Source organism: Delphinapterus leucas, chromosome 11, assembly GCF_059928025.1.
Source record: "Delphinapterus leucas isolate spDelLeu-1000000601 "Yukka" chromosome 11, BTC_Dleu_Yukka2, whole genome shotgun sequence".
In the NCBI taxonomy this organism is placed as follows: Eukaryota; Metazoa; Chordata; class Mammalia; order Artiodactyla; family Monodontidae; genus Delphinapterus; species Delphinapterus leucas.
Window position 1 is genome coordinate 83,815,659 of NC_143139.1, and position 23,053 is coordinate 83,838,711.

General features: G+C 42.3%; 1 protein-coding gene across 1 annotated transcript in view; it reads right to left on the reverse strand.

The window, feature by feature from the left end:
* Window positions 1-23,053, reverse strand: part of PAH (phenylalanine hydroxylase) — a 68,693-nt gene that overhangs the window by 42,904 nt on the left and 2,736 nt on the right. The window contains exons 2-3 of the mRNA XM_022599827.3: window positions 18,209-18,316; window positions 4,252-4,435 (exon numbers count right to left, since the gene is read on the reverse strand). Coding sequence (XP_022455535.2) covers window positions 4,252-4,435; window positions 18,209-18,316 — 292 coding nt within the window. The remainder of the gene's footprint in view (window positions 1-4,251; window positions 4,436-18,208; window positions 18,317-23,053) is intronic.

The window sequence follows — 23,053 nt, forward strand, 5'->3', positions numbered from 1 at the left end:
CTTCTCTAGGAGGCATTTTAGAAGGTTGGGGTTTCTTTAACATGTCACCATAATTAGCCTTCCCTTAAGCTGTTTTGGGTGGGGAACTTTAGCAATTAAGAAACTGAAAACTTTCATTTTCTAGCACCCACACGGCCTTTTGAACGGTTTGAAAACTAGAATGGAAAATGGTTTAGCCTAATTGATTTGAGGGGTTCAGATCTCTCCCCTTCAACCTGCTGTCAGACTCGCCCCTGAGATCTGAGCCCCTCAATAGAAAGGGCATTTTGTCAAGTGAAAGAATCAAAGGTTCGGATCTATGATGATGCCTTTCTTCTTCTAATCATCCTCCCGTGGGGTTCAACGGAAAGAACAACTCTGCAAAAGGATGGTTGTTTCCCCTGAAAAGGTCTGTTTCTGGGCCCAGATTCCAGTTCACAAAAACTACCCCAGAAACCCAAAGGGCCCGTGTCTCTCAGCAGGTGCAAAACTGGGCTGTTTCAGCATCACTGCATGGAGATCAGCCGGTCCGTTACGTGGACATGAAGGTCAGGAAACCGTGTCAGGGAGTGGCAGCCAATATGGGACAGAGTGCACAACCATCCAAAGAAATAAGGGTCGAGAAATACGTGTTGTTTTAAAGGGTTAGTCTGAGCAGTGTTTTCCTCACTGGGTAAAGTATCAATCCAACGTTAAACATCAACGCCCTGCCATTTTGAGCCCCACCAGGGAATCAAACCTGTGTCACGTTCCACCTCTGACGAGCCCAACACCGATGACGTGGTGCCTCTGTGTCAGAACGTTGGCTTCTTCGCTTTCACGCTTGCTGGGTCCTCAGAGTCAAAAGTGGAGAAGAGGCCCAGTTCCGCCAGACGTGTCTCCATCACAGCGCCCGCCCCTCTTCTGTATTCACCTGGCTGTCCTGTCATCCTCGCCAGCCTGTGAGCTCACGAGGGACGGGCCGTGCTGGCTCTCTCTCCTTCCAGCTCCAAGCACGGTGCCAGGTACGGAGCAGTGTTAGGCATCCGCTTGCCCACAGCTGCACAGAACTTACTCTGTGCCTTAAGGCAAGTCACGGCCTCCATTTTTTATGATGAAAAATGAAGGAGTCTGCTGGGCCGCCTGACCTGTGAGGTTATTTTCTAGTTCCCAGAATCCCCGAAAACGTAGCTGCGTACAGGCTGGCTTTTCATGGCTCCCGTGCTCAGGTCATAATTTATAATAACAAGGATGATAATGCTAAGAATAGAGAACTTCTGTTAAGCCCTTAAACATGCTCAGTGCTGTCCTCAGTGCTCCACTGGTGTTATTTCATTAATCCTGTGAGGCAGAGGCTCGTACTCCCAAGTGATACAGTGATAGACTGTGGTGATCAGTAATTTGCCCAAAGTCACACCAAGTGTGTATCCTGGTTCCGGAGTCTGGGCTCCTAACTGTTCTTCCACATCCTATTTCTGAGCCTCCCGTTCAGGCTGCCAGCCCTTCAGCTGATCTCTGTGCATCTTCCCTGCCTCCCCAGGGGGCTGCCTGCCTGCCTGTCAGTTGCTTTGATTTCCTACCCCAGGGCCCCAGCTGGCCTGCCCTCTACCTGCTCTGAGCAGAGACAGAGCTTGACCCACGATTCGGCAGACCCTTTGCCCTGAGGGCCTGTGGCTCCTGTTGGGAGCAGGTGGCCGGAAGAGCGAGAGAAGGCCATCGTCATCAGGGCAGCAGCTCACTTGGGAGGTGGAAGAGGAAGGAAGGCAGATAGGGTTAATCTGAGGAGGAATTCCAAGTACGCGCCCCCAGTGACCAGAGACCGCGTGCATCGCTGTGCACCCTTGGCCAAGGCAGAAGCCCAGGATGGACTTCCTTGTCTTGGTTACAGCCACAGGAGGACACGAGCAGGAAGAGAGGAGGTCTCCTAGGATGGCCTTGGAGGTGTCTTTTGGAAAATGTTTCAATGGTCTATGCAAAGAGGTGGGTCTTGTCTCATTTTAAAGCACCTCTGCCTATTAACATACTATTTTCAGGTACAGAGCCTGAAATCCTCTTGAGCTAGTCGTCAATGTTTTGGCGAGAAAAAAAGCTTTTGATTTTACAGTAGAAAAAAATTTTTGATTATATGGGAAAAAAGTAGTTCATCTCAGCAATCACACTTCTAAGTATTTAACTTAAATGAGTCGAAAACTTTCGTCCACAGAAACACCTGCACGTGAGTGTTTAACAGCCTTACCCATGGATAAACAAGATGTGGTGCCTCTATACAATGGAACATTATTCAGTAATTACAAAGAATGAGCTATCGAGTCACAAAAAGGCATGGAGGAACCTTGCTAAATGTAAAAATAAAACAGCCTAAAAAGGATATATTCTCTATGATTCCATATTCATAATGCATGACATTCTGGAAAAGTCAAAATCATGGAGACAATAAAAAGATGAGTGGTTGCCAGGGGGAGGGGATAAGGAGGGAGGGATGAACAGGGGGAGAACGGGGCATTTTTAGGGCGTTGCAGCCATTCTGCATGAGGTGTAATGGTGGATACATGACATTATGCATTTACCAAAACCAACAGAACTACACAATACAAAGCATGATCCCTAATGTAGAGCCTTTAGTTAATAATAACGTATTAGCATGGCTCGTCGATTTAACAACCATCACATGCTCTCATTTATCCAGCTGGGCACTGTTCTAAGCACCGACTACGGAAGATCTCATTTAGTCCTCACAAAAGCCCTATGAAAAATTGAGGTCAGAGCAGTTAAAGAGACTTGTCAAGGGTCTCAAAGCCAATAAGTGGAAAAAGTAGGACTTGAACTGAAGCCTGTCCAACCCCAAGCCCATACTCCTAATTCCTTCGCTCTACTGCCCTACTCCCCTCCAGGGCACATCAATTACATTTTGTAATAGGGAAGAACAAATCTGACTCCATATTAGAGCTGTTTCTTTTACTTTAACCTTTGTACTCTGTTGCTTGTGCTTAGTCATGACGGCTTTGCACGTTTTGTAAAAGAATGTTAGTCATGGCGGCTTTGCACGCTTTGTAAAAGAATGTTGCCTATAGCCTGAAATATACAGGATAGCCTATTCTCAGGGCTCTGACCTTTAAGAGTTCATACATACAGGGATAACTAGTTGCAGAACAGAGAACAGTATTTGTTTTGTTGGAGGTTTATAGGAATATCATGACCTGACCTATGTGGACACCTGCAAGAACAAAGGATTCCTGCACCAAGAAGTTTGCAACAAACAAACTCTTTCACCTTTTTAGTTTCAAAGAAGGCCTGAATTCTTTGATAAGGTAAGATGGTTCTTTGAGACACTAGGCTGCTATGCTCTCGGTCTGAGGGCTTTCTGAATAAAGTCGTTACTCCTTGCCCTAACAACTGGTCTCCTGATTTATTGGCCTGACATGACCCGAGCAGAACAAGTTTGGACTCAGTAGCAATTTCAGTAAGTAAATAAGGGGGCAAAACAAGTCATGACAACTGCTCTGTTTAGCCATCACTCACAAGCATTTGCTGAGGGCTGTATATTAAACACTGTACTAAACTCTGAGGATATTAACATAGGCAAGAGACTCTCCCTGCCCACAAGGAGCTTGTAATCTAGTGGAAGAGACAGAGAGACAGTGAAAGACCTAAGAACAGAGCCAAGGAGCTCCAGCTCCAGAATTGACATGTCATGAGAAGGACTTGGGGAGAGGCTATGAGATGAAATGGAGGTAACTAAAGAATTTGTCTCGAAATTATATTTATATAGAAAGCACCCTGGATACCCTAATCATCCTACCTCTAGAAATCACGAAATTGACAGCAAAATAATCCACGAATGAGAAATATATGAAAATTGCAGCAGAAGACAACTAATATAAGAAACAGCTATCTTGAGGAAGGGGGAAAAGAACATTTATTAAATGTCTAAATATGCCAGGTACTTGTCTGAGTCCCTAACCTATATCCTCTCACTTAATCCTGGTCTTCCAGGGTAGAGATTATTATTATTATTATTATTATTTTGTAGTACGCGGGCCTCTCACTGCTGTGGCCTCTCCCGTTGCGGAGCACAGGGTCCGAATGCGCAGGCTCAGGGGCCATGGCTCACGGGCCCAGCCGCTCCATGGCATGTGGGATCTTCCCGGACCGGGGCACGAAGCCGTGTCCCCTGCATCGGCAGGCGGACTCTCAACCACTGCGCCACCAGGCAAGCCCGGTAGAGATTATTTTTGCCATTATTTTATGATGAGAATGTAGGGTCATCTGTGTTGCAACATTGCTGTCTCTTACCTGTGTCTTTCTTCTTATCCCGGGAAAGCTCGTGCACAGTGGCCCCAATTTCATGCCTCAAGATTCTGATGATGTTTGCCAGAGCGGGCATGCTGCGTTTATCCAGATAGGTGAAAAATTCATACTCATCTTTCTTTAAACGTGAAGGTCTTGATTCAATGTGGGTCAGGTTTATATCATTCTCCTAGAAAACAGGTGTAAGGGAGTATGTGAAGGGGGCATTCACTGGAACTGACACAGACCAAACACTCAAAACCAGAGCAAAACACAACGAAAGGAGAAGAGATGAGGAAGAGTAGTTCTTTTTTTTTTTTTTGTCTTTTATTTTTTAAATATAAGAATAGAAGAAAGTCTTCAACACTGCAAAAGTTGTTTACCTTTTCTTCTGCAAAACCAAATAACTAATCACAAGAGGTGGGGGAGATAGTTCAAATGCCACAGAATCTAATCACGTGGAAATCTGCTCAGGGCTTAGAGGGCTTGCAAACATAAGACTTCATTGGGTCAGTGGTCGCCAAAAATATTTACACAGGAAAACCTCCTTTCCTGAATGACATCTCACAGAATCTCAGTAACAGTACCTCAATAAATAAATCAATAAATACAAGCAACATTGTTCTGCTTGAATAGAGTCCACAGGAGTCAGGCTTCTTGGGTTTAAATCAAAGTTCTTAATTATATTGGCTACGAGACCTTATAAAATGTACTTTCACATTTCTAACCGTCAGTTTCTCCACCTGTAATTTGGTGGTACTATGGTACCCGCTTCGTAAATTTGTTGGAAACATTGGATGAGATGATACAAACACATTGCCAGGTACTTAGTAAATGCTCAGTTAAAATTATCCAGTATAATATCATTCATATTTTTATATAATTACTTTTCATTCAAGTTATGCCACAAATGTATATGTAGCACCTACTAGGTACTGATCACTCTGCAAGGTGGTTGGGATATATCAGTGAACAAAACAGACAAAGATATTTTCCTTTATAAAGCTTCCATTCAAGTTGTGAAGAGACAAACAACAAACATCAAAGATAACCGATTTGTGTATTATTTTATAATGATTATAATGACAAAGGCTAAGGAAAAAATACAAAGCAGAGCAGGATGAAGGGAACGGGCAGTCCTGGGATGGAATGAGGGAGATTACGGTATTTAATAGAGCGGACACATGAGGCCTCATTGAGAAGGGAAGGCTCATGTACAGGCATTCATTAAATACCACAAAAATAATACTCACTTAATAAAATGTCTCAACTTCAATGTCTTTAGCTGGTGGTACTTTAGTTATGATGGGGTTTGTCATTTAAGAGGAACTATTTATTTAAATTGGTCCTCAAATTTGAATGTGTGGCAGTCATCTGCTACTTATTCAAAGGTCTGATCTCATTGACAGCACTGCTCTTTGTGAGGAACACCAAGCCTCCTTACTTTATTAAAATAAAAAAAAAGGGGGTTGCTCCAAACATTGAAATGGACAAAATGTACCCAGAAAAAAATGTTTAACTTGAATAACTCTATAATTTCAAAGAAATGAAATTCATCGACCTTGTAGTTCAAGAAGTGTATCTTTCTTCTTGATGGTTAGTGGCATATGGTTGAAGAGCACAGGGGTACTTACAATAACAATACCTTTTTGCATTTGAATATCACTTTACAGTTTAGAATTATTTTCTGTGACCTTCCCAACAAACCTCTGAAGAGGTTAAGGAACATGTAAAAAATGAAATCAGAGATAAAGATGCTTTGTTAAAAGTGGCTGGAGAGGGAGGCCCTTTTCCTCTAATCTCAGACATTGGTCTTCTAACCACACAGCCTTTCCTGCCAGAGAGAACGGTGAGCATCCCTCAGATATCAGCTTTTATCGTTGTTATTGCTATTATGCCAACCCCCCCCCCAATGAAACCTCTGGGTATAGTAAACACAGTAAAAAGCATTCCTACGCAGGCACCCTTCCTGCTCTTTCTTCCTCATGATTTTCAGGCGTACGTGATGGAGCTATTATTTATGGGCACCAGCTGCAAAGAACACACCCCCTGACCAGGTAACCCAATGTGGGAGTCCCGACTAGAGACAGAGTATGTGGAGGAGAGAAGGCCAGAGAGATAGCGGTCGCTCCAAAGCTTTTTACGCAAACAGAGGTGACCTCCTAAACGCAGCCAAGAGCAGTGTCATCCTTCTTGGCTCATGATGATAGAGAATGGTTAAGCTCCGCCCGCTATTTACCTAAGTTGAAACTTCAAATGAAGAGATAACCAATTTCTGCCTTGTGTAGAGCAGAGAAAACAGCAAAGCCATGAGCCAGGAATGCACACACCTTCGGCATGGTTATTTGCGAGACAGTGTGGGAGGGCGGGTGGCGTAGGAGGTGAGAAAGGATGTAGAGTGAACAAAAGGCTGGCAAGGCAGACTACAGGCTGATAATGTTCCCCACCCATACCCCACCGCTCCCGACGTGACAGCACTTCCAGAGAGAAGACTCGCACTTTGGGAATAGCCATAAGACAATGTGTGCCCCGTGACTCGGTCTTTATAATCCTGGAGACCTAACTTATGGGAAAAATTTTTACCTCAATGTGTAAGCTGACTAAATTCCCATAATAGGGGAATGGTTAGGTGGACTGCAGTGTACTGATTCAGTGGAGGTTATGCAACTGTTAGAAAGGAGCCAACAGCCACGTGCACAAAACACAGCGCCAGTAAGCACTCCAGGATGGGAGTGACAGTCTCTAGGTGATGGGCCTAGGGGTGATTTTTGTCTCCTATTTTCTTTTTTATCACAGTTCAACTTTTCTAAAAACAACACTTATTACTTTTATAATGAAAATTTAACTTTCTGTCTTAAGTGGTTATAATGACAGCCACTTGGGAAAATACGGTGGATATAGATATGTGATCATTAAAATATGTTTTAAAAATGTATGCCCAGGCCAAGGAAAAAAAGACTAGAATGAAATGCGTCATGATGAGTTATGACGAGATTATGTGTATCTTCTAGTTATTTGCCAAATGTCTTATAATATTATGCATATAATGAAAATTAAATTATATCTTTGAAATGTGAGTGAAATTTCTGGCTAAGAATATCCAGCCAAATTTTTTAAACGACTTCTTTCCCATTTGAATCAATTTGTTAACAATTAACTCTCTAGCTTGGCATGAAATTTCCTTAGTGGAGTTTTTCCAGTGTGATAGTGTGGATTGTTAGATAGATACCAATAACTTTGGTGGCTAAGAGAGGCTTTAGAAATGAACCTCCAAACCTGATTATGATCTTAGTTACCTTTTAGTAAATGAATTTTTATTTTTAAACAAGGGCTCTATGCAGGTTAAAAATTGACCCCTACACACTCACCACACCTTGGGGGAGGGATAAAGAAAGAATTCTTTGTGTTAATACACGTGGACATCTTAGCAGAGGCAAGAAAGGTTTAGAGTTAGACATTCCGAAGACAATTTCACAATTTGTCCAGTACTTAATTTCTGCGTACAAGATGGCTGAGCAACAACTTGATTACTCAGGACTCTTGAACAGACAGTGTGGGGACCAGAGAAAAGCAAAGTGGAATGAACAGTCTACTTGAACAAGGATTGACCAGAAACCCGCTTCTGCTCCCATCCATGAGGAAATCTTCCTAAAAGGGGATTCGTCACAAGTGGATGAAGCTATAGATACACAGAATGAATATGATGAATTGTGGAAAACAGATTCATGCTTCTGGACCTTTTCTTGACCTCCAGCTTAGGGCCCCTTCCTCTCCTCCTCCGTTTCACTCCTCGAAGAAAGAATGGTACAGCGAAAAGCATGTGAGCTTTGGAACTAATCTGAGTTCAAATTCTGTTCTGCTACTCACTACCTTTGGATACTTTAGTTGGCCATTCTCAACTTTTGTTTGTCTGTGTTTAAAATAAAAATCATAATATTACCTGGCAGCTTAATAAGAATTAAAAAGAGGGAAAGTACCTAGCACAATTGTGGCTTCGCTCACAGATACTCAGTAAGAACTCATTATACACTACCTTTCTCAACCTGGTATAGAGACACATTTCCCTGGGAATTGAAACACATTAAGCTAATGAGTCATTTTACCCTTTCATATTTGCTTTACCTTAAACTTTTCTCAGCTTTTTCCCTGAGAGCATGTTTTAGAAAGGAGAAGGAAGTGCTGAGCATATTGTTAGATGAGACTAGACTGGAAAGGGGGAGTTTCTTGGACCCCCTACGTGCTGTTGCCTTGGCATAAGTGCAAATGAAGTTATGTCCTGGCCTGTTTCAGAGCTTTCTGGGGGCAACATCAAAGACAGTCGCAAACGATGTCCCACGTCATTGGTCTCAAGCAAACGGACAGGAGGCTTTCATAACTCAGCCGATCCAACACCTTCCTTGTGCCAAACACTGTCCTAGGTGCTGGGCTACAACAGCGAACAAACCCGGAAAAACCTGGGGACTTCCCTGGTGGCCCAGTGGTTAAGACTCCATGCTCCCAATGCAGGGGGTGAGAGTTCGATCCCTGGTCGGGGAACTAAGATCCCACATGACACATGGCGTGGCAAAAACAAAGAAAAAGAAAAACAAACAAAACAGCAGGAAAAATCTCCGTCCTCCTGGAGCTTACATTCTTGAAGGAAGAGACAAACAATGACTATGATAAATAAATAAAATATACTGCCTTCAGATGGAACAGACAGAAATAAGCAGGAAAGAGGGACAGAATATTCCAGGGTTTCAATGCAAGTGCCATTTAAACAATGGGGTCAGGAAGTCCTCAAACAATAAACAGGTGACATGTAAGCATAGACCTGAGGTCAATGAGGGAGTAGGACATGAGGGAACATCAAGTGCAACGGTCCTGGGGTCAGACATTGTGCAATATGACTGAGGACCATCAACGAGGCCAGCGTGACAGGGGCAGAGTGAGCACGGGACAGGAGGCAATAGGACATGAGGCAGAGAAGTAACCAAGAATGACCTATTGGCCGTTATCTTAACTTTAATTTTCACTTGGAGTGATATTAAGAAACTACAAGAGGTAATAGGGCAGAGAGAGAGAGACATCCTTTGACTCATGTTTTCAAAGGAGCAGTCTGGCAGCTATTTTAAGAATAGACTGGGGACTTCCCTGGCGGTCCAGTGGTTAGGACTCTGCGCTTCCACTGCAGGGGTCATGGGTTCGATCCCTGGTCGGAGAACTAAGATCCCAGAAGCCGCATGGCGCAGTCAAAGAAAAAAAAAAAGAAGAAGAAGAAGAAGAACGGACTGTTGTGGGACAAAGGCAGAAACAGTGTGGGGACTACGTCAACATTTGGGGTGAGAAATGGTAACTACAAAGGTAAGTCTCACGGAAGTACAGGCAGGGCTTCCTGTATATTTTTTACTGATCTCTGCTCACGAGAGGGCCAGCAACAGCCCTAGCTGACCAGGAGTCTGAAAATTAAACCCACTGGGCTGAACAGGAAAGCAGAAGAAGCACAATTAAATTCTAGAGGGAGCTCAAGATCATCTCCCACTCTACTGTGGAGGAGAGTTCTTGGGCAGGTTCCAGCTGAACTTTCAGAAGGATTCACGCCCTGGAGACCATCTTTTGGGATCCCACTCTTGCTTCTCCTGGAAGGGTCTCTGTTGTAATTTCTTGGTCTTTTCTTCCCTCAGTCTTGTCCCTCTTTGTTAGGTTATTTCTTCCCCCACCCTCCCTTTCATGTGGTCGGGATTGTGTCCAACTCGGAGGGAACCCCTTCCTGGAGAAGAGCCGGGCTAGCAGCTTAATCCAGGCTCTTTTCAAGGCTTTAGAGAAAAGAGCTTTCTTGTCCCAAGTTCCCCTTTCTCCCTTTTCTTGCCACTGGAGAGAGAAAATCAAAATGGCCCCATGGCCTGTTTCAGTCCAGGCTACTGATGTGCAATCACAAGTCATGTGCCATCAATGGACCACAGCACTCTGTCTACATTTTCACAGCGTGGGATCTAACTTCATGATGAAAGTTTAGAAAGTCAGCTCCGTGTTGCTGTTTCTCAAATATGCCCAGCTTTGAACAGGTCAGCAGCTGAAAACAGTGCCAGTTTTCCATCTGAGGTTCTTCTATTCAATAGCTAGATCATCAAACCTACACAAAATGTTTAGGGTAGCATCATTTGCATGGACAGATAATGGGAGCTAGCTAAATGTCCACCAACAGGAAATACGGTCACACGATGGAAGATATGGGAAAATGAGCAAGAATATATGTGCAATATCAAAATAATGTTCCCCACCATCTCCCCAAAAAGAAAACTGCAGAGGGATGGTTATAATATGATTCCAATTTTATGAAGATTAAAAGCTTGCAGGATAAACAACAAGGTCCTACTGTATAGCACAGGGAACTATATACAATATCCTGTGATAAACCATAATGGAAAAGAATAAGAAATGTATATATTTTTTATATATTTATTCATTTGTATATTCTTTTATATATGTAAATGAATCACTTTGCTGTACACCAGAAATTAACACATTGTAAATCAATTATACCTCAAAAAAATAAAACAAAACTTGCCAAACCATGCCATATATCTTAATGGATATGTTTGTATAACAAAAGTCTAAAAAGATGCATGGGGGGCTTCCCTGGTGGCGCAGTGGTTGAGGGTCCGCCTGCCGATGCAGGGGACATGGGTTCGTGCCCTGGTCCGGGAAGATCCCACGTGCCGCGGAGCGGCTGGGCCCGTGAGCCATGGCCGCTGAGCCAGCGCGTCCGGAGCCTGTGCTCCGCAACGGGAGAGGCCACAACAGTGAGAGGCCCACGTAACGCAAAAAAAAAAAAAAAAAAAAAAAAAAAGATGCATGGGAATAGTATGTATCAAATTCAGATTAACAGCTACCTCTGAGGAGGGACGTGCATGGGGAAGAGATACCCAGGGACTGTAGTCATTTCTGTAATGATGTATTTCTTAAGCAGGGAGTGAGTTACATGGGCGTTCTTTATATCATTATCTATATTTGGGGGGTTAAATAAGATGAAAAAGTCATCTGGGTTGTAAGAACTTTCTTCCCCCCAGTGGAACTCAAGGCTCTTCTTACTTTGATTAAAGATGGAACGTTCCCTGTAAACATTTTACTGCCATAACTGCTCTGGACCTAAGGCCAAAGGGGCAAAAGTAACCCTTGTGATTCACTCTTGATTCTGTCCTGCTCACCAGACCCAGGGGTCATAGGCAGGGCCTTAAAGTCCAAACTTTAAAGTAATAAACATCTCGTATCTGACCGAATGTCCCCTCTGCGATCCCACCTCTATCTCCAGGAACACTGAGGTTGGTAGATGGTGAGGGGATTTGAGGATTCTGTGACCTGGACACTTGTTTATTCTCTCAACTCAAGTCATCTGTTTCTTCATTCTGGAATGTACGTCCCCCCTTCCTCTCCCGTAGCCAACCCTCTAGGTTTCAGCTTAAACATTGTATCTGCAAGAAACCTCCCCTGGCCAATTTTTCCCTAAGCCTGGGTTAAGAAAGCTCATGGAAACTTGAGCTCTTCCACGTTCTAAAGGGGCAGAGACTGACTGCCTGGCTCTTCGCAGTCTCCTCAGCACCTATATACGGTCTGACAACAGCCGATACCTAGAGACTGTCATACAGAGTGAAGTAAGTCAGAAAGAGGAAGACAAATACTGTATATTAACGCATATATGTGGAACCTAGAAAAATGGTATAGATGATCTTATTTGCAAGGCAGAGATAGAGACACAGAGTAGAGAACAAATGTATGGCCACCCGGGGGGAAACAGGGGTGGGATGAATTGGGAGATTGGGACTGACATATATACACTGTTGATACTATGTATAAAAGAGATAACTAATGAGAACCTACTGTATAGCACAGGGAACTCTACTCGAGGCTCTGTGCTGACCTAAGTGGGAAGGAAATCCAAAAAAGAGGGGATTATATGTATATGCACAGCTGATTCACTTTGCTGTACAGTGGAAACACAACATTGTAAAGCAGCTACACTCCAATAAAAACAAATAAACAAACAAACAAAACCCAGCCGATACTCAAAGTACATTAATTGAATGCATAAATGAGAAAATAAGAGCTCATTGACTATCAGATGAGGGGAAGGCGTGGGTCATCTGGGCAGAGGTCACACATAGAAAGTGAATGCGACAAACATAGACTGTATATATCACATTTAGACTATAAACAAATATATAGATTTGTTTTCAAAAGACCAATCTACCATGAAAATGGAAGGTGAACTTGGAAGCAGTTTTTACCTCTAAGTGTCCAGTCTTGGGCGGCTTGCTTAGTCTGAACCTGTGTGTCTCCATCACTTAAATGATGACAACTGAACACACCCATGTATTGATACTTTAGATCTCTGTATATCTGCCTGTTTGCTTGTTCCCTCCCCTGGCGAATTCACGGTAAAACGATTAGCGGAGTGCTGGCAGAGGAAGGGAGACCTCTTCTTTGCAACTTCCCCCAGGAGCCTGCTTCTAATTTTATAGCCCATTACTAAGCCCATTACTAAGAGAGGTATGGAAAACGCAGAGAATTGAGAGATGAATCTTCTGAGGACAGTGGGATGTTTGTGGGTTGGCAGATAGAGGGTTGGGTATGTTTCTCATCGTTTGGCCCCAATTCACTAAACCATCTGCTTCACTGTCCCTACCACCCACCCAATACGTGTAAACACTATACATCTGTATCTTCATTATAATAATCAAGCCTATTGTGTTGCATTCTGATGTTGTTACTAGCTGAAGTCTAGTAGACCACAAGCCCATTGGCAGGCAACATCATCCCTTAATGGGATGATGACTTTGATGTTAATCATCTAAGGAAAAGACGGCAGTGCTCATTAAGCATGGAGGTGACTGCAGGAGTACTTAGCAAGGGACTCACAGGGAGCAGGTGATTCTCCCATAGGGAATGTTTCTCCTCCATTGCCAATCTTGGAGGAGCTGGAATGTTTTTTTTTTTTTTTTTATCTTGGCCATGCTGTGTAGCTTTCGGGATCTCAGTTCCCCCACCAGGGATTGAACCTGGGCCACGGCAGTGAAAGACCAAATCCTAACCACTAGACAACAGGGAATCCTTGGAATAGATTTTTATCTTCTGTCTTTATTAAGGAAAGGTAAGTTTATTTATACCATAATTTTTGCTTTGATTCTGCCCTGCCTTTTATTAGCTGTTTTGATAGTAATAATGCTTGAAATCAATGGCTTCCAGCACCCTTCTGCAGTAGAGATGTTTCCTTCAAGTGATTTGAAATATGCTTCCTATAATTTCTATGCTTTGCCCTTTTGTCACTGAAGTAATAAAAATAACTAATATTCTTCTTCCACAATGGCCCTTCAAATATTTGAATGAACCTATTGTTTCCTCACCCCATCTTCCCTCTTCAAGCCAATTAAACTTAATCCTTTTTTTAAAGAAAAAAATTATTAATTAAATAATTTATTTATTATTTATTTATTTTGGCTGCACCAGTTCTTACTTGAGGCATGCGGGCTTCTTAGTTGCGGCATGCATGCAGGATCTCGTTCCCTGACCAGGGATCAAACTTGGGCCCCCTGCATTGGGCGTGTGGCGTCTTACCCACCGGACAACCAGGGAAGTCCCGTTAATCCTTTTTTTTTTTTTTTTTTTTGTGGTACGCGGGCCTCTCCCCGCTATGGCCTCTCCCATTGCGGAGCACAGGCTCCGGATGTGCAGGCTCAGCAGCCATGGCTCACGGGCCCAGCCGCTCCGCAGCACATGGGATCTTCCCGAACCGGGGCACGAACCCGCGTCCCCTGCATCGGCAGGCGGACCCGCAACCACTGCACCACCAGGGAAGCCCCCGTTAATTCTTTAACTATTTCTCGTAGAGCTAAGAATTTAAGAGTCTCTGATGCTCCATGACTCTCCAAAATTATGGTGCATAGAAATAATGAGAGCAAACATTTATTGAGCTCTTACTCTGTGCCAGATACTTTAATAAGTACTTTGCATGTATTAATTCATTTAATTTTCACAACAGCCCTATAAAGCAAGCTTATTATTACCTTCATTTTAAAAATGAGGAAACTAAGCCACCAAGAGGATAAATAACTTTCCTAAGGTGACCCAGCTCACAGGTGGCACAACTGGTTTTTCAACCGAAACAGTTTTGTTCCAGACAACATAGTCTTAATCCCAATGCTGCTCTACTCCTCAGGGTCCCAAACCTATGTTATGACTGATAGTCTGGAGCTCCTAACTCTAAAATAGCATAAGTTCAGTGGAACACTAGTGCCTGCAAAATGGTAATAGGTCTTTCTTGTACAAGGTTCCATGACCAAAAATGTTTGGGAAATTCTGAGTAAGATAGCATTGAAGAGGTTTCCACTCTGCAGGGCTTTCCATCGTCTTTAATATTTTCACAGCCATGATGGCTTTCCAAAATCTAGATGCAGAATTTTCCAGCCATATTTACCCTTGTAACTCTCTAGTAAAACATCTACTAACTTGTGGCATTCAACAGAATATTGCTTAGAAAACACTGCCCAAAAGTTGTAGCTTAGGTTTTTCCTGTTTCTTTTTCTTTCTTTTTTTTGCCATTTATTACCTTTGATTTCATTTTATATGGTCTAGAAGTTTAGTGTCAACTACACAGTTTAAAGGGTTTGTCTGTAATTTTATCTAACACTTACTTCTCCATCTCGTTCAGATACCATGAAAGACATGAAGTACACAAACACACTGTGGCCACCATAATCCCTTGGTTCTACTAAGCTACTCTGCTTTTCTTTAATGGCGCTGCCCTGACTCTTGGTCATTGCCATTTGCTATAAATGTTCACAAAATATACTAAGTTTTGGGGTGTTTTTTTTTTACTTTTTTGGGAAAAAAATTTTTAAATCAAGGCTTTTGACTGTCTCTAGTCATCTTTCTCCTCTTCACATGTTCTCAAAGATTTCTGATAGGTTTCATAGAACACATGTGGAAAGAGTAAAGGAATAGATATCGTATGAGCGTCATCTGTGGGCTCAGTCATACCACGCATTTCACATAGCACACAAAATCTCATGGCCCCAGGGAGGTATGGATCATTAGCCCTACTTTATAGGTGAGTAAACAAAGGCGCACATGTTAAACAACCTGTCAAGGTCAATGAACTCTGGGATTCAACCATCCCACATACAGTCCATGCTCCTTGGGTGCATTCATCCTAGTAATTTAGCTACTTGTGGCTTATTTATTAGGTTGAAAACATCTTGTTAATTTACTATTATTTAATTTATTAACCCTGACTAAGGCCTGACCTCTTACAAGGAAATGCTAATGAACCGTATAACACAAAGACTAGAATGTGACATTCCTATATTTTACAGATATATTCTTTCTTACAACCAGCTTGTCATTCAGACAGCACTCTGTCTCTCTTTTCTACTCATCTACTCATTTCTTGCTCTCATTCAGGCAGACATTTTCTTCCTCCTTTTGGATATCCAAGTTTAATTTCTTTAAAATAGACTATTTTTTAGATCAATTTTATATTTACAGAAAAAATTGAGAGGATAGTACAGAGAATTCCCATACACTCTATATCCGGTTTCCCCTAATATTAATGTCTTGTATTAGTATGGAACAAGTGTTACAATTAATGAACCAATGTTGATACCTTATCACAAACTAAAGACCATACTTTATTTGAATTTCTTCAGTTTATATCTCATGTACTTTTTCTGCTCTACAATCCCACTCAGGACGCTATATTATGTTTAGCTGTCATATTCCTTTAGGTTCCTTTTCACTGTGACATCTTCTCAGACACTTCTTGTTTTTGATGACCTTGACAGTTTTGAAGAGTACTGGTCAAGTATTTTGTATTCTGTCCCTTAACTGGAGTTTGCCTGATGTTTTCCTCATGGTTAGACTGGGGTTATGGGTTTGGGGGAGGAAGGCCACAGAGGTAAAAGGCCATTTCTTCAAGTCACTCTCCATGGCCCAGACCTAAGGAGTGGGGAGCTATGCTCTCCTTCTCTGACTCCAGAGGATCTACTTAAATTATTTGGCATTCCTCTGCCTGGGAGATTGGTCTCTTCTCCATCTATTTATGTATTGCAGTCACCAGGTAGAATTTAATTAAAGTACTAGGGGTAAAAAATTACTTGCTTCAAAAATATTCCTTCTTAAAATCCAGGGCAAAAGTGTTGTTTTTTGTTTGTTTGTTTTTAAAGACCTTCTTGTTAAAATTAATTTTGGCTGCATTGGATCTTTATTGCTGCACACAGGCTTTCTCTAGTTGCAGCGAGCAGGGGCTACTCTTCGTTGCAGTGCGCGGACTTCTCATTGCGGTGGCTTCTCTTGCTGCAGAGCACGGGCTCTAGGTGTGCGGGCTTCAGTAGTTGTGACTCGTGGGCTCTAGAGCGCAGGCTCAGCAGTTGTGGCACATGGGTTTAGTTGCTCTGCGGCATGTGGGATCTTCCCGGACCAGGGCTCGAACCCATGTCCCCTGCATTGGCGGGCGAATTCTTAACCACTGCGCCACCATGGAAGCCCCCGAAAGTGTTTTTGAAAAGTCTAATTTCCTTTGCTCATATTTAAATTAAATTTCACTCTTAGTTGAACATTTAATATATATATTGAAACTGAGTCTGCCAGCAATCCCACTACTGGGCATATACCCTGAGAAAACCATAATTCAAAAAGAGTCATGTACCACAATGTTCATTGCAGCACTATTTACAATAGTCAGGACGTGGAAGCAACCTAAGTGTCCATCAACAGATGAATGGATAAAGAAGATGTGGCACATATACACAACGGAATGTTACTCAGCCGTACAAAGAAACGAAACTGAGTTATTTGTAGTGAGGTGGATGGACCTAGAGTCTGTCATACAGAGTGAAGTAAGTCAGAAAGAGAAAAACAAATACCGTATGCTAACACATATATATGGAATCTAAAAAAAAAAAAAAAGGTTCTGATGAACCTAGGGGCAGGACAGGAATAAAGATGCAGATGTAGAGAATGGACTTGAGGACACAGGGAGGGGGAAGGGTAAGCTGGGATGAAGTGAGAGAGTGGCATGGACATATATACACTACCAAATGTAAAACAGATAGCTAGTGGGAAGCAGCCACATAGCACAGGGAGATCAGCTCGGTGCTTTGCGACCACCTGGTGGGGGGGATAAGGAGGGTGGGAGGGAGGCTCAAGAGGGAGGGGATATGGGGATATACATATGCATATATCTGATTCACTTTGTTATACAGCAGAAACTAACACAACACTGTAAAGCAATTATACTCTAATAAAGATGTTAAAAGAAAAACAAACAAACAAAAAAACTGAGTCTGACACAAAGATGACTCACACAAGGCTCCTTGCCTGAAGAAACTATCCTCGGGGTCAAACAGAAACGTATACATTTCACAAGGCAAATAAGTGCTGCAGTTAAAAGTTAAAGAGTGCCTCGGGAACACTGAGAGGATAGCACAGGTGTCCTTCTGTATCCATGCAGAAACAGTTCCAGGACCCCATGGCTACCAAAATCCTCGGATGCTCAAGACCCTTATAGAAGATGGTGATAGTGGTACAATGAATACAGTCTGCCCTCCCTACCAATGGGCTGCATACCTGCGGATTCAGCCAAACCCAGATCGGAATTTTGGTTGAATCCGAGGGATGTAGGACTCGCAAACATGAAGGCTTGACTGTAATTAATTCAAGGAAATTTTGATGAAAGAGGAGTGAGTCCGACACTGGCTTCCCGGTGTGCAGCCAGTGATTGCGAATGATGCTCATTATGAAATGGAGAAGCCTTAGCTCAGAGAGAGTGAAAGACTTAACTAAGTTCACACAGTTGGGTCATGTATGCGCCTAAGCTGAAAATCAAGTCTTCCAATTCCAGATCCTATGTCCTTTTAGCTACATCAAACTAGAAGATAACACAGAAGTCTGCTATGCCATTATTCAAGGCGGAAATAAATAAAGCACTTACCTCAAATAAACGTAAGACTTTGGCCAGCGCACCAACTTCTTCTTTGAGTGAGAAGATCAGGGATATGGCACCATTTTGATTGGAGTTGTCTTCAATATAGCTTGTTTCCTACAGGATTAAATGCATTTGGGTAAAATGTTTTTCACAGCTCAGCAATTCATTCCTGTGAAGCCTCCAAGGAAGAGGCGAGCATGAACTTCCTCTTCTGGTTAAGTCTTGGAATACAATGAGCTACATATATTCTCTACAGAAGTATATGTGTGGTGGAAAATAAGAAATCAAGGGAAGTAAAATGTTCAGTGGTGCTCTTAGATCAGACTTCAACTTTAGAAAGCTCTAATTGTTCACAAATGTCACCAGTTACACTATAGATTCACTGCCTTTTTAATGAGCACCTACCAAGTGCTAGGTACAATTAGGGCTCTGAGAGAAACAAAGATGAATGAGAGGATGCCCCATTCATCAGAAGTTCAAATTCTGACTTAGTAGACACATACACAGCAAATGAGATAAATTGAAAAAGATCTTAGAGGTGGTATAATATGGTACAATAATTGTCCCAGGAAAACATTGAGAAATACAGGGTGGAAAATACTAAAAATAGAACACACACAGTCTTTTGAGTCCAAAGACATGGGTTGGAATCCTCTCTCTTCCATTTACCAACCAGAACACTTTGGGATAGCTTAGGCTTCTGAACTTCCTCGTGTGTGAAAGCAGGCTAATCTGTAATCATGACAAGCCCTGTCAAAACAGTATTCAGACGATGAAAAAGATAACATAGTTTAAATATAATATTAAGAGAAATATGTAAAAATGATGGAAATATTAAGAATACCCACGAATGATTTCTTGGCCTTTGGCAAAGATGTCATGGGAACATTAAACTTGTTCCCAGATGCTGGGATCTGAGACACCAATTGTTGAAAAAGAGTCACTAAGTACATAAGAGCACATATATAACTTATTGGAAGATGGATGCCTTAAAACAGCAAAGAATGTCAAGGATCTAGCAACTTTCTACATGCATGTGACAGCAAATTAAGGTGGAACTAGGGTTGCCATTCCAGAAAGGGTTTGCCAAAATCTTTTAAAATTTTAAAGTTAAGTGTTAAATTAAGTTTTACAATAATACATAGAGTTCCATGTGTGCTTTCAAATAAACAGCATATACCTAAAACTGGGGGGGAAAAAAAAACCCCATGCAGAACAATTACTCTCTTGTAAGCAAGTTAATGAAATTAGTGGAATGGCTGTTACATCATCTCCATGAGAAGGCTGTGCTGGGCAGGGTCTCAGTGACTTAGCATCATAAGCCCTGTATGAACACGGATGACCCTCAGGATGAAATTCTTTTCAGATTTTCCCAGAACCTTACCTGAAACAGAGGTGCAGGGGAAGAACCAGAATTATCAGCAAGTGTGATCAGAGGAAGCCTTAAATGAATTGCAAAACTGAACTGCTATATATCCTTATATGGACCATGATATTATCTTTCTAAAAATTTTTTTAATCTACCGTACATTAAAAGCCCCTATAATGTCCCAGATATTATAATAAGCACTTGATTTGGATTATCTCATTTAATTTTTTTTTTTTTTTTTTTTGCGGTACGCGGGTCTCTCACTGTTGTGGCCTCTCCCGTTGTGGAGCACAGGCTCCGGACGTGCAGGCTCAGCGGCCATGGCTCACGGGCCCAGCCGCTCCGCGGCACGTGGGATCTTCCCGGACCGGGGCACGAACCCGTGTCCCCTGCATCGGCAGGCGGACTCTCAACCACTGCGCCACCAGGGAAGCCCTATCTCATTTAATTTTGATAACAATCTAGAAAGTAGGTTTTACTACTTTCCAAGTGCCCCTTTTATTGATGACAAAATGAAGGTTTAGAGAAGTTAAGTAACTTGTCCAGAGTTGCATGGTTAGCAGTGGAACCCATGCCACTGGATCCCAGCATGCTGTCCATGATTCACAGCTTCCTGCAGGCTCTGCTCTACCTTCTGTCTCTAGTAAACTCTGCCAGAGACACGCAGAGCAGTCTCTGATGTCAGTCTTCTTCCTAGGAGAGGACACTGAGCCCTCAGTTCTTTCCAGTTTCCTTGAAATGACAAAAGATTTCCATTTCTAGTTCACTTGGCAACATTCTCCTCTCCTGTTGGCCTCCAAGAAAGGGAGCATATTTCTGACACACCTCAATGGATGTCACCTATGACTGGGGCAATTCCGACGTGAACGCACCGTGCTCGAAACTGTCATCCACCACTTTCCCACTCCTGTGTGTGTCCAGCCAATCACCAAGTCCAGTCTGACCTTCTCCAGAAATGATGCTCGGGGTCAGGTCCTTCTTTGGTTCCCACTGCCACCACAGTAATCCAGCTCTTACTGATCTGCAGTGATTGAGCCCTGCTAGCAGAATTTTGCTCACGTCCTTATTCTACTCAGTATTCTTTAGGGGCTCCCCATGGCCAACAGGATACAAGACCTCTTTGTGATATTCAAAAGTCCCCTTAGTACCCCACCTCCTGAGCTTCACCCACAGGAACCTCCCCTCCAGAAAACTGGTTCCTCCTTGCCCTTTCAACTCCTCATTAGAGTAAATGCACTGCATCCCTCCCTCTCCCCCTTTCAAATACATCATCTTTCCTCAAAAGCCCTCTTGGGTCTCACTTCTCTCAGAAAACCTATATACTCCTCAGCCAAGGTGAACAATCCCTCCTTGATCTGTTTGTTCCATTTGGCCTCTGATACCCACATGGGACTTGATAACTGACTCAAAGAGGTGGACTTGTCTTAAGAGCTCGTCTAGTTCCACACTCTCATTTTTCATATGGGGAGACTATGGGCCACCTGAGATCATCACACAGGCAGTGGGTGGCAGATTAAGAACTCAGGCTCCTGCTATGGAAAACAGTATGGAGTTTCCTCAAAGAACTAAAAATAGAATTGCCATATGATCCAGCAATCCCACTCCTGGGCATACATCCAGACAAAACTCTAATTCGAAAAGATACATGCACGCCAATGTTCACAGCAGCACTATTCACCATAGCCAAGACATGGAAACAACCTAAATGTGCATCAACAGATGAATGGATAAAGAAGATGTGGTACATATATACAATGGAATATTACTCAGCCATTAAAAAGAATGAAATAATGCCATTTGCAGCAACATGGATGGGAGCTAGAGAGTGTCATATAAAGTGAAGAAATTCAGACAGAGAAAGAGAAATATTGTATGATATCGCTTATATGTGGAATCTAAAAAAAAATGAACTTATTTCAGACTCACAGACTTAGAGAATGAACTTACGGTTGCCAGTGGGGGAAGGGTGAGGGGAAGGGATAGTTAGGGAGTTTGGGATTGACGTGTACACACTGCTGTATTTAAAATGGATAACCAGCAAGGACCTACAGTATAGCACAGGGAACTCTGCTCAATACTCTGTAACAACCTAATTAGGAAAAGAATTTGAAAAAGAATAGATACTTGTATATGTATAGCTGAATCACTTTGCTGTACACCTGAAACTAACACAACATTGTTAATCAACTATACTCCCATGTAAGATAAAAAGTGAAATAAAAAAGAAGTGTTATGATGGAGAAAAAAAAAAGATGTGGTGTATATATATATATACAATGGAATATTACTCAGCCATGAAAAGAATGAAATAATGCCATTTGCAGCAACATGGATGGATCTAGAGATCATCATACTAAGTGAAGTAAGCCAGACAGAAAAAGACAAATACCATACGATATCACTTATATGTGGAATCTAAAATATGACATAAATGAACTTCCAAGAAATAGAAATAGACTCACAGACATAGAGAACAGACTTGTGGTTGCCAAGGGGGAGAGGGGGGTGGGGGAGGGATGGATTGAGAGTTTGGGATTGGCAGATGCAAACTATTATATATGGAACGGATAAACAATGTCTTACTGTGCAGCACAGGGAACTATATTCGGTATCCTGTGATAAACCATAACGGAAAAGAATATGTATGTATATGTCTGGCTGAATCACTTGGCTGTACAGCAGGAACTAGCACAGCGTTCTGAATCAACTATACTTCAATAAAATTAATTAATTAACAAAAAAAGAACTCAGGCTCCTAAATGTCATTCATTCTATACAATTCCCTCTGCTGTGGACACAATGTCCACATTAAAGGCTCTGTTTCTTGCATAGTAAGGGCTGTACTCTGGTCCAATCACCAGAAGGTTACTCAATACCACTCCTAACAGCCTATACCTTACCCACGTCTGTCCCCTTTCACTTTCGTCATTCTCCCCATATACTTTCTAGATCAGGGTTTCTAAGTGGGTGTTCCTTGGGTCTCCACTCCAAAATTACCTCGTGATTCCTTGTTTGAATGCAGATTCCTGGGCCCCACCCAAACCTACCAAATCAGAATATTTGGTGTAGGATCTTAGAATCTGCATTTTCAAAAGCATCGCAGAGGACTCTTAACCATGGAAGATTTTGAAACCACTGATAAATATATAGCCTATTTTTTTAAATTATGACTTTTCTCATCTGTGTCTGCAAATTCACATTTACCATAAGGCACTACTCTTTATTGTTATTAATATTGAAAGTAGAGCCGGCCATGACTGAGTGCCCACCATGTGCCCGGAGCCATATCTGGTACTTTTAACAGCTAATAAACATCACCATTGGTAGAAACTAGCACTGGCAGAAAAAAAGAGTTTACATATAATAGCTTATTCAGTCCTCACGATTGCCCCATGAGATGGGTGCTGTTATTTTGAAAATGAAGGAATAGACTCAGCGAGACTAAGTGGCTTGTCCAAGGACACTCAGCTAACGAGTGGCAG